This window comes from Dendrobium catenatum, unplaced genomic scaffold (genome assembly GCF_001605985.2).
Source record: "Dendrobium catenatum unplaced genomic scaffold, ASM160598v2 fragScaff_scaffold_199, whole genome shotgun sequence".
NCBI classification, from domain to species: domain Eukaryota; kingdom Viridiplantae; phylum Streptophyta; class Magnoliopsida; order Asparagales; family Orchidaceae; genus Dendrobium; species Dendrobium catenatum.
This window is the reverse complement of record NW_021318661.1, coordinates 786890-800043: the sequence shown is the minus strand read 5'-3', so window position 1 is coordinate 800043 and position 13154 is coordinate 786890. Positions and strand designations below refer to the sequence as shown.

Here is a 13154-nt window from a genome sequence, read left to right as displayed (position 1 = left end):
AACACTCGTACTAGCGGACAGAAGGCGTGTATAAGCTATTAAATGAAAAGTTGTGTGCATCCAAACGATAGTTATATGCACAACTACAATTATTTCAAAGTATCTCCTGCACGTGCACTGTAATCTGTATACACATAGAAACACTATAGGGGAAAATACAATCCCAAACCCACACGGGCCCTGACGAGCGTGTTATTGGTACACACGTGACGTCTAGGGATGCTGCGCGGGTTATCAAATTTTAAACCCGATCCTCCTTAGCAGGTAAAAAGGAGTCGACAGGGTTTAATTATAAAATGGCCCCAAACACCCGCATGGGCCCCGGCGAATATGTTATTGGTACTCATGTGACGTCTAGGGATGCTGCGCGGGTCAATAAGTGAATTCAAGTTCGAACCCGATCCTTCTATACGGGTCAATAGAAGTCGACAGGGTTCGAATAATCAAACAAGTATACGGTGATGGTGATCGGTATATTTGTTTTAATACATTCATTTTAGGCCTTCAAGGGTCTATAACATTATGAATTCACTAATAAATGCATAAAACATATGAAATCTGATCCTCTATTGATAATTCTATAGAGTTGATAAGATTCAATTAACAAAAGAGAAATGACTCCGAACACCCCGATGATGGCCGTGTTGAATGCATATTTCAACCGGAGGGGTTCCCAAATACTTTCAAGTGTCTCCCAAAAGTCCATTTCAAATACTCCAAAGCTGTACCAAAAATCCCAGAAAATTTCAAAAATCTCAAAATCCCAAAAATATTTAAAATGAAATAAATTCATTAACCCACTTAAAGCAAAATTCATCCACCATCCGCAATAGTTTACCGAGGTGGACAAAAATAAAAACTACTCTAGCTCACAAAGAGTCAAATGCCTAGTCGAAAATATCACTAGGATCCATTCTCAAAACAGTCTCCTGCCAGTAAGGACGTGGTACGTGTCCTCTGACTGGCGGTTTGCCGCCAAATTGCACCACAGGATAAACGGTTATGACCCGGGGCCCTCTGAACCTATTGGTTTTGCCGCCAAATGGCGCCACGAAATACCGGTTATGGCTAGCGCCGATGCGTTCCTTATTGGCATCAAATCCTTGAGATATGAATCAATAGGATATGATCGATAGGGTACAAAGCCCTCTATTAGCTAAGGTGGATTTAAATTTGTCCCCTTAGGCAAATACCCATCCCAGGTCTACAAGGTACCATTGGACGAAGCAACCCATGGCTGCCGACAAGGATCCTTCTGTCAGGTTGGGTCGACTACCTCCTCTGACTAAGTAGACCAGGGACCACGATGGCCCGGGACGACGGAACCATGGGATCTTGATCGGGTCTATCATCCATTCCCCCACCATCCGCTTTAAGTGAAAGATGGTGGAAATTTTTATTTTTAAATATCAGAACTCCCAATTTTCAATATACAAAACTATGCTGCTACTATATGCCAGATACACGTATTTCTATATGAATCTGATTGACGACTAGCCTTAATCGAAAGTTCTTTCTCGTGATCGAGAGGGGTAATTAATAGATTAACTATAGGGGCTTGTGCTATAGGAAACCAGAACTCAGATCATAAAGTCCTTGCAAAATGAGGGCGAAATCTCTGGGTAGTGTCTTATCTACAAACCCATCCGCCTTCCAAAATTTATCCTGGAACTTATCCGTTAAAACTCCCCTCGCTCAAATAAAAAGAAAAAGCGGCGGGGAGGCCGGGGCCAAATTTTCGGAGCCCACACCCAACACGCCTTTCTATGGCATGGTGGGATTGAAGACTTTTTGGTCGTGGTGTCACCCGACACCTATCATACACACTTTTTCTCTAGCGTGGCGGGAGACCCAGTTTCCTGTAGTTTCCCCTAAATGGGGGAGACGTCGGGAGGCTGTTGGATTTTCCAGTGGACAGGAAACCTGACTTGGACAAATTGGACTCGAAATTTGAGCTTGTACAAAGGACTTTAACTCAATTCAAACAATAAATGAACTTGCAAACTTGAATAAATTAAAGAGGACTCAGATATGCATTTGAATTTGGATGATTTGGACAACAAAACTTGATTCAGACTTGATTTGAACCACATAAAGAACCCAAATTGAACTCAAATGAACTAAGTTTGAATTTGAATCAAATGTATAAAAATTCGAACTCAATGTGATAGCAAGGGATTGGACTCAAATGATCAATAAAGAATTTCATTTGAACAATGATACAATATTTCCAAACTACCATTTCAATTGAGATGCAATTGATGAACAAATGAAATACCAAAACCAAATAACAATTCTAATAATCCAAATGAAAATTGGCGTATGAATGAAAGATTTATTGAAGTTAAATGAATATGATTTGATTGATTCATCCCAAGAAACAATGCAAACTCATGTGGTGCTAGAAGATCTGTGATTGTATAACACTGCATTCACAAATACATGAATGAATCATTATGTTCACCACAACCTGCTTATATTTAATATTTGTCAACTTATAATCCAGCAATGCATGATATCAAATGGCATTCAATGCGTGCAAAAGGCATATGAAGATTACAATAATGCTTTATGGGAAATATCAAAACAAAGACAAATATGTTTGATCCTTACAATCAACCACCATATAGTGTCTAGCAAATATATCAATTTATTGCAAGCAAGAACATATGGCATATAACAAATGCAAGTGCCCTTCAACCTCTTATAAGATACCCATCTAAACATTAGATGACATCTATGAGCAAAATTCCAGATGACCACAATGAACATAGATGCCCACGAGCCGTTGGAAAATGCCCATTATACATTTAGCATGTTGTCTATGGGCAGATGTGAAGGACTCCTTGTAGATATTGAGGATAAGGCGTATTGAGCTTTGTGAATGCAGATATATACACAAGATACTAATAATCGAAATACATAAGAGTCGAAGTGAATGAAAACACTAGAAGATTGCATGGGAAATGCATATTTAATGCAGCTCATTCAACCGACTAATTTACAAGCAAGCATAGTAGAGATGTTGCAAGTCCTCGGCAAATAAAGATAGTCATTATGCAACAAATGCAGGTATTTAATGTACTCGCTACAACTTGCCCATATATGACAGTTGAAGAACTGTTGCATACATGATGGAATACCTATTGGTGACAATCAGCTTGTAGATGGATACAATAGTCGTCTACAAATACTAAAAGTCAACATACGATGAGCAGGGAGACTTATAATAAGTACAATTCTAAATGATCACAATAAATGTAAATGCTTATGAACTGCTGAAGGAGGCCCGTTACATTTTTAACATATGATTTGTGGGCAAATATGACAAAACTGCAATAGATATACCACTATACAATCAATGTTGGTATATAATCAAGTGTATTGAATCTTTCAAGCAGTGAATAGTGAAGATTATGGAGAATATGGCAATTCTTATGAAAGAAACTTGAAATTTCTCCAATAAATGCTAAAGGATTACCAAAAGTACCAATTCGTACATTTCAAAATAGGAGATTCGTTAGTGCACTATAATTCACTTACAGAAAGCAGTAAGTAGTGCACGATAATCTACATGTATAAAGGAGCAAACAATTCAATCCACAAGCTGCTACAACAAGCCACTGAATCTGCAACACTCGTACAAGCAGATAGAAGGCGTGTATGAGCTTCCAAGTAGAGTGCTGCATTCAAATGATGGTTGCCCATAAACCCAATCAAAATTGAATATTCTAAAAATGCCTCCGCACATGCACTATAATATGTATGCACATATGTACTCAAAAGGGCATGTGTAATTATACACCCGCATGGGCCCCAACGAGTGTATTGTAGGAACACATGTGACGTCTAGGGATATTACGCGGGTCAATAAATTTGAACCCGATCCTCCTAAACAGGTAAATATGAGTCGACAAGGTTCAACAAATAATTAAGAAGTGCTCGCAAACACTCGCATGGGCCCCGATGAGCATGTTGTTAGAACACACTTGACGTTTAGGGATGCCACACGGGTCAATAAATTTGAATATGATCCTCCTAAGCAGGTAAATAAGAGTCGGCAATGTTCAACAAATCATTATAAAATGCCCCCAAAAACCTGCACGTGCCCCAGCGAGCGTGTTATGGGTAAACACGTGACATCCAGGGATGTTGCGCGGTTAAGCAAATAAACTTAAGTTCGAGCCTGATCCTTCTATACGGGCAGATAGAAATCCACACGGCTCGAACCATTAAATGAACATGCGATCACAAGGTCGGCCGGGATATTTATTTTATACATTTATATTAGGTCATTAAGAACTTCAATAAAGAAAACTCACCAACAAAAGTACCAAGCCTACGAAGCCCGATCCTTTGTCGACAACTAGACAAAGTCGACAAGATTCAATCCACATGTGGAAATGATCCCAAATATCCCGATGATAGTCATGTTGAATGCAGATTTCAACCGGAGGGGTTAACTCCAACTATTTTGAATGTCATCCAAAAATCTAAAAAATCATTCTAAAATCCTAATATTTAAAGTAGAAATGATCCATCAAATCACTTAAAGTAAAACCCATCCACCCTCTACAATAGTTTGTCGGGGTGGACAAATTAAAATTTACTTCAGCTCACGAACAGCTAATGCCTAATCGAAAATATCATTAGGTCCTATTCTTAATATTCAGCCCAACTCTTATTCGTTGTTGAGATCACTTGAATTTACTAATTTAAGTCATCAAATAAACTCGCCCAATTATCCAAAGCTATTTCCCAAGTCAAAGTAAAGTCACCAAGGCTTCATTGAACAAGCATGATCCTCAAAGATATTTCCCTCTTCTTGGAATTCATTGAAGTTTTCTTTATATTGATAACTACAATTAGATGGACTTGTTAATTTTATAGCAAGCACTTATTGAGTCTACTGCATAATCTTACTTGCAATGCTCATATTAGCCTTTTTTGTAGTAATGCACTTCGATCCAAACCTATAATTAGGGACTACAGGAATTTCCTAACAAATTTCATCTGTCACATTAATTTTGTACTTCTGGCAATCTAAAGAAAATGTGTTAGCTTCTCTATCGAAACTCTTTCTCTCAGGTTCTCTGACCATTAAAAGCAGTTTCTAGTGTTACCTATTGACAATTCTAAAATCCACTATATTTTACACATAATCATACACACATACATGCATCATTGCATATTTGACGCTTGTGAACTCTTCTCTGTCTACTGACGTAGGTAGCATGTCATTTAATGGCCTCTTATAAACAAATTCATGGTGCTGGTTGGCCATTAATTACCTATTTGACCTTTCTATGGACTCAGAAATATTGGTAATTCCTATATTTGGCTTTTCAAATAGCCTTTATCTTCTCTTAAAATTAAGTTGTGGTTCCTTACTTTCTTGGAAATTTGTTGGTTTTTGTTGAATATTACTGTTTCTAAAAGTTTCTTAACTTGATCAGTGCCTTCTTACATTACCAAGTGCCATAACTGCGGCCATGGTTCAGATTTGCGAGGATGTCCCCAGTCTCCTTTGAACATTGAAGGTATGGCATGGACTAGTTGCTATGTATAAAGTTTATTCTCTGACATTGTAAATAAAATGTTAAAAGTATTTCCCCTTTCATAACGAATATAATTTTACATGAATGCTCGAAACTCTACTGAGAGTTCCTACTATATATTAAAATCACTCTTTATAAATTTGTTTAGGCGATGCTGGAAACTGCACTTCTCCTGAGGCAGTGAAGAAAGTGAGACAGCAGATTATTGAACATATTGACTTGTGGCTCTCACAATGTGATTACGATGGTAAGAAGCATTGCTAAAAGTGATGATAAGAAAATGTACATCAATTAGATAAGGGGTTAGCTTAACATATGAGTATTTTGTTTTGCCTTACACTTCATTTTCTATCCAATTAACTGTACCTTACACTTCATTTTCTATCCAATTAACTGTATTTACGTTGTTTCAGTACAGTTTACTGCAGCTTTTCTATCCTGTTAGTAGCTACTTAATCCGGATTTCAGAAGCTATTTACTTGAATTCAGTTTTTTAGTTCCATATTGATCTGAATTAGTCCATATGCTCCTTTGGTACTTTATTTGTTGGCCGTGGGTTTTTAATCTTGACAGACTTCAAATAGAAAATATGATCGAGGACAACACTAGCTTTACATTATTTCCAGAATAAATTATATAATAAAGAATTATAAATTGTTCTTTGGCTTATAAGGCAAGCTCCTTACCCTTTTGGTGCTCCCTTTTCTGAGATGAGCATAATAACTGTTATTATTATCAGAGTAATTATATAATAAAGAGTTATAAATTGTTCTTGCCCTATAAGGCAAGCTTCATTTTATGCTCCCTTTTCTGATATGAGCATGATATATATATATATATATATATATATAAAGATTTTTCTATTTAACAATTTGTTAGCCATTTGATCACAATTTTGTGAATAATTGCTCTTTTTTATCATCTATAAGTATGCGAATTTTGAATCATATAAGACAGTTTATGACATGAATAAAATTCTTATTGGACCTGGTAAAATGAAAGAATTTTTTCTATTTCAAGCCATTGTGGAGGAGCCAAAAGCTTCGGCAAAATACTATATATACTGCTTATAATTTTAGAAGGATTGACACATCACTAGCTACATTAAGATGACTATTTTGTGGATTTGAAGAAGGATATCAAGAATCAGAAGATCACTATGCTTCTCTATCATTTGGCGTCACAAAAAAGATCTTTATGCATATGTTTTATTGTAAAATCATCCCTTCAGCAATTTTTTTTTGTTTTAGTTTATCTCTGGTGTCTGAAACTTAATGGAAGATATCAAGCAATCTTAGCTTATCTCCATCCGAGTTTTTTTTCCACCTGCTATAATTTTTCTTTGGATTAACCACCAACTTTTATTTTTATTTATTTACTTTTTTTAAAGTGTAACAACCAACTTTTATCTACCACAAATATGAGATAATCCTAATTGACCTTATCTCCCCAAAATATATCATTAGGGCATGTATCTATCTTTGTATATCCAAAATCAAATGCTTTTAATTTTTTATCTCATATATGTTCTTAGGTAATAAAACTCTTTTAGGAAATGAGTAAAAGCTTAAAATAGTCCCTCGATAATTGATAAATGTCCAATTTAATTATAGAGTTTTGCATTACCTTCCCTCAACTATTAGAAATTGAGACAATTTAGTCTCAAAGCGAGACAATTTAGTCTCAAAGCTTAAAATAAGAGTTAAAGTTAACTCCAAAGTTAAATATAAAGGGTATTTTAGGTATTACAAGTGAATATGAGATTATATTGTTCTATTTTATCATTTAATAAATTAGAGTATAGAGTTAATATAGTATATAATAAGAGTTAATAAATAGTGAAAAATTTTATATTTTTTAAAGCAAATATGGTAAAGAAGAGCAATAGTAGATTTTTTAATTTCATTAACTACACTAGAATTCAAATATCCCAAACATTATTTATCCAACATAATATTTTATTTGGAGAATGGCTAGCATGTAATTTTTTTATTCAACCCTAAAAAAGCAAATGCTATTTTTTGGGTTCATCTAGAACACGGTTGGTTGGAATTGATTTTGATTGCTTAGATCACTTAACTAAATTTTATTGCAAAATCAAATCCCCAATACCAAGCCTCATCTTTCCTAACTCTCTAAATCCAAATAAAATGCTTCTTAAGTTCCTAACTTCTTCTTCACCTTATGTTCTCTTTTAGCAAAATTTTAACTCTCTTGTCAAATATCATAATCAAAACCTGCAAAAAAAAAAGTTATAGTCAACTCTTTCCTGAATCAGAATCATGCACCGTCAAATTAATTCGGTCTGTTCTTTAGAACAAGTTAGATTTGCTACATATTCGCTGCTACCTTATTTCTACTGTATCACTATTTTCTATGTGATTTTGAATTCTGATATTCAATTATTAAAATTCTTCGATTTTCCCATTAAGAATTTGAGCTTAAAAACTGTATGTCCCTCTACAATTAAAAGAATGATTGACATTCCTAATCTACTTTCCAATTAATTTAAATTGTTGTACAAATTTATTTGTCATATCAATATTTCAGGAGATGATGATGCATCTGATTTCTTGGGGACAGCAAGGAGCATGGTTTCTTCTTCCTGAACTGGCTATTAACTATAAACTGTAGGTAAATCCTATATCATGCACAAATATCTTCTCGAAAAAGAGAAGCGAGTTTATGATTTTATGATATAATTATAATTTGCACGCATACTTCTCTATTTGAACATTGTTTATCAAATATTTAGTTATTTTTGTCCAGTGAGAAGTTTTAGCCTGTAGAGGCTGTGCTTAGAACAGTGACTGACTGTCTTTATCATAAACTGAGTTATGAAAATAATCTTTCCCAGTTTATGGGTAATATTATATTCAACAGTCCCTCTCCAAGGCAAATTATTTGGTGCGGAGTCCGGGCGTAGCTTTACGTCTAGACTCCAATTAAATTTGTACATGTGTAATAGGGACACGTGGTGATTTAATTGGATTTTATTTTTCATCGAAGAGAAGCAAAAATAAAAGCATAGCAAAAGCACAGTGAAAGCGCAACAAAATGAAAGCGCAGCAGAAGGCAGTAAAAGCATAGTGAAAGCGCAAGGGTAGCAAAAGTGTAACAAAGTGAAAGCGCGGAAAAAGAACAGCAAAAGCACAGTAAAAGAGCAGCAAAAGCACTGTAAAAGCGCAGCAAAAGAGTAGAAAGTTATGTTTTAAATTTCTAAAAAAAATTTCTTACAAAAAGCACAGTAAATCTCCACGTGTCCATATTACACGTGAATAAATTTAATTGAAGTTCGGATATAGTGCTACGTTTGGACTCCGCACCAAATAATTTGCCCCTAAATCTAATGATGAAGGCTTTGTCTACTGAATTTTGCACTAAATTTAAGCCTTGCTGCATAGCAATCCATAGGCTTCAACAATGTAGTTGTGACTAGGAATCTTCATAGTTATAATGATACATATGCATGTATGGTTGGAGATTCTTGATCATTTAATACATTGTGGATAGTAGAGATTTAACAAAAGCAGCAATTTTGAAAAGAAAGATAAATTAAATCTCAGCCATTTATAATGGATTGAATTGTTGAGATTCTTCCACTGTTTACCATGTTCATTATAGAAGATCTGAACCATGTAATTGTATAGAGTTTCAAAATTTTATTTGTGGTCTTAATGGAGTAATTTATGAATTATTTTTTGCAATTGGGACGTAGATGAAGGCTTCGTTTGGTATAACTATCTTGCTGCTTTTTAAAGCAGTTTCTTGTAAAAAATGTACTAAAATTTTGATTTAAGAAATAATAAGAAAGTCGTCTTAAACGAAGTTGAAATCTACAGATAGATTCAAGTAGTTTTACTGCAACTTTGTTATTGTAAATGAGGAAAGTGAGCTTCGCTTATGGGATATGGAATACTGGAAGTCATCTTTTGTTTCAATAAAAATAATAATAGAATAGTATATTATTAAAAGAAAAATGTATTATAATATTATTTTTATTTCTAATAATAATAGTACATTACTATAAATCAATGTGAAAAAAAATGTATTGTCACACTCATCTTAAAAATAAGTAAATAAAAAGAAAGCTATTTCAAACACCAACAAAGGCTTCATTTAGGATGGCTTTTTTCCTGCTTCTTAAAACTATTTTTTAGTAAAAAATTAAAAAATTTGTATTAAAAAATTGCTTTTAGAAACAGTAAGAAAGTCGTTCCAAACGAAGCCAAAATCATAATATGAAATGATTATGAAAGGACATTTTACTGTTTGAATAATGCTTTATTCACATAAAACAAATACATACAACCCAACCTAATCTATTGGGTGAAAACTTAAGACTACTGAAAGTTTTGAATTCAAATTTTATGTATATTATGTAAATTTACGTTTAATTCAGTCAAAACAAATTAGAGAAATATATATTTTTTAATGTGTGGCTGCTAATAAGCGTGTTAAATGAGCAAAGTTGAGCTTGAGTTTGAGCTAGCTCGAGCTCAGCTCGTTAGCTTAGAAAGGGGCTCGAATTGATCTCGTTTGGTGAGCTCAAACTCGTTTCGCTTAAGCTCGATTCACGAGCTTGCCTCACCAGTTGGAGAAGAGCAGTGGTGAAGATAAAGAATAAAAGTATTTTTTTTAATAATTAATAAACCTTTTTAAAATAATATCAACAGGTGACAGCCTTCCCCAAAAAGAAGCAACTGGCAGCGTAAATGCATTAATGTTTTGCATTTTTTAGCTGCATCTAGCAATTTTTTTTTTTTTAATAATACACTTTATTTTTTTATTTTTAATATTAATCTAAATGAGTTTAGCTCCCGAGTTGAAAAAGTAGAATCTCATCAAGCTCAAATTTAAACTTGTTAGATATTCAAACAAGAGTTTAAGCTCGAAGTTCAATGAGCTCGCCTTATGAGCTCATTATCAAGTCGAGTTTGACCCTGCTCGACGCACTTACACTTATAAGTGTTATTATCTATGAGGAATGTACTGACCTCACATTTTTTATGGATATTGAAACATTTGAAAACAAAAAAAAAACATTTTTGCAGAGATAACTATGAAAAATGCACATGATGCATAATAACAACAACAACAAACTTTTTTCCCACTACGTAGGGTTGGCTACATGAATTCTTTTTCTCCATTGTGTCCTATTAAAAGTCATTCTCATTCATTCCTAATATTTTCTAACCAAGTATTTTTAGGTCTACCCCTACCTTTCTTAACAAAAGTCAAATCTAAATACCTCTACTCTCCTAACCGTCTAATACCTTTATTCTTCTAACCGGATCATCGGAAGGCCGCCTTTTTATGTGACCAAACCATCTAAGACGACTCTCTCTAATCTTATCTTCTACTGGAGCTACTCCAACCTTTTCACGTATATGCTCATTTCGTAATTCATAAAAAAAATGAGTAAAACCCTACATATTCATAATAAAAAAACAAGTTCACTACTAAGTAGTCGCAAAATAATATAAGAAAAAAAATTAAAAAAAAAAAACTCTTGTACAATATATATATATATATATGTTTTTTTTTTTCTTGAACTCTTGTACATAAATACATATAATCTCATCACAAGGAAAGTCTAAAATGTATTAAAATCAAATAAGTATAAATTTCTTTTAATACCTTATAAGAATACAAAAAAACACATAAATAATAAACACAAAGATCTAAATAATACAGTACAATATTAGAAGATCATTTGCATTTGCTCTAATATTAGGAAGATCACTTGAATTTGCTCCAACAAATACACAAAGTATAACAAGGAAAAAAAAACAAACAAAACAATATTAGAAAATCAAATTTGATGTGCATTTTCCATCACAACATATTGAAAAACAGGAAAATCACTTGAATTTGCTCTAATATCATGAATTTGCTCTAATATCATGGTCATAATAACAGAAAAACAACAATCCCATTACTCTTGTAGAAACTCACAGCACCTCAAGGCTTCAAAGAAAAGATGACATACACTACATCAAATTTGAAACAAATAGACTAACAGTATTTAACCATAACTACACCCATTCCTTCACGAGAGGTTATTACATGCGGAGTCCGGACGCATGAAATCATGATTTTGTGACTGTGAACAGTAAAAACGCAATTATTGTTCACCACTGCGTTTAGTTGTGCATTTATTGTTCACAGTCACAAAATCGAAGGGTTCTCTGCACCCAAACTCCGCACGTAATAATCTCTCTTCCTTCAGAGAGGCTTCTATAAGGTAACTTTGTCTGTTCTCTTTTACTGTACTTCTACTTCGGCAGCAATGTTATGAAAATACACATAGTAACACAGTTATAGGGAAAAATAAATAAATGGAAAAACACAACAAGATCAAAAGATCCATTATGATGTACATTTGTCATTGCTACATAGTAGAAACAGGAAATGACTTGATTTGGCTACTCAGCCTCATTTCAAGCCCAGAAACTAATTGTGATTCTTCTAAAATACAAAACCATCTCCCTTTCCACCTGCTCAAAATCACAGCACCTCAAGGCTTGAAAAAACAGATAGCATAAACCCAACAACACTACAGTGATTATAAACTTGGCCTTCACATGATCATAACTGATGAACTGAACTATTTAAGATAAGTAGAAGATACCCACAGAAGCACATAGCTTATTAACGATGTAGTCACTTCCAGACTCCTTGGGCCTTTCAGAAGAGGCGGCATCACAGAAACCATGAGAAAGGTGCCCAACAGCCATGAGAAAAAGAAAGCACCAATCCTAGAATATAGCAAAATAATAAAATTAAGAAGTTTTTCATTATAATATAGCAGAATGATGAATGCATATAAGATGAAAAATTCAGGTACATATAAATAGTACTCCTATTTATTGAGATTTTCACAAATAACGCTTATAAGATAACTAAGCATGCAGAAGCATAATCAGAAATTTTCCTTAATAGGAGCATAAACTTTTTAAGAATGCTATTAATATTTTCAATAAATATATATAATTCTTGATTCTAAACTTTAGAGGAGGCCCTCTGCATTGGTTTGATCCCTTGCTGCATAAAAACATTTCAAGGCTTTACACGAACTGGGAACAAGAAGGCCCTCTGCTGTAGTTCCACAACTGTCCACAATGTACCAAGATTATATAAAGAGACCTGGAAGTTTTATGAGAATGTAATATTTGGCAGCTAAAGCTGGACACAAACAAGTTGAAGAAAAGGGAAAGCACTGATTTGATTTAACTAGCATTAAGTCCTAAATGTTTTTTCCTAGTGATGAGGACATCAATCCAAAGTCCAAACATGTGTATAGCCGGAAGCATCACCGATCAATGGCCATAATTCAAAGCTTATTTTTCTAGTTGTTTATGCATTTTATTTTTATGTTTTTCTATTGTACCCTTATGTTGAGTTGAGTCATGTTGGGGCCCTGAGGGCAATTTAGTCTTTATTTATTCATGTATGCTTGAGACCTATATATATATGGGTCTTTTCTCTTGTAATAGCTAATGAATATTAGAATGAAAATCTAGTTTGTTTCTTTTCTTTGCCTTCTTGCATGAGAGCTTGAAGAAAGAGAGAGAGAGAGCTCAAGGGGAGCAA

At 34.0% G+C, this 13154-nt stretch overlaps 2 protein-coding genes across 6 annotated transcripts in view; one reads left to right on the top strand and one right to left on the bottom strand.

The window, feature by feature from the left end:
* The first annotated feature begins 314 nt into the window (after positions 1-314).
* Positions 315-8438, top strand: LOC110110416 (probable serine protease EDA2). Its single transcript, XM_020841882.2, has 4 exons — positions 315-339; positions 5457-5540; positions 5707-5805; positions 8109-8438. The coding sequence occupies exons 1-4, from the start codon at positions 315-317 to the stop codon at positions 8165-8167; spliced, it is 267 nt and encodes an 88-aa protein (XP_020697541.2). The 3' UTR covers positions 8168-8438.
* A 3458-nt stretch (positions 8439-11896) lies between these two features.
* LOC110110423 (protein CHAPERONE-LIKE PROTEIN OF POR1, chloroplastic) overlaps positions 11897-13154 on the bottom strand; it is a 29382-nt gene continuing 28124 nt past the window's right edge. For all 5 annotated transcript variants that reach the window (XM_020841898.2, XM_020841897.2, XM_028692951.1 and 2 more), the window contains one exon: positions 11897-12319. In XM_020841898.2, the coding sequence (XP_020697557.1) occupies positions 12169-12319 (151 nt within the window). In that variant the 3' untranslated portion in view covers positions 11897-12168. The remainder of the gene's footprint in view (positions 12320-13154) is intronic.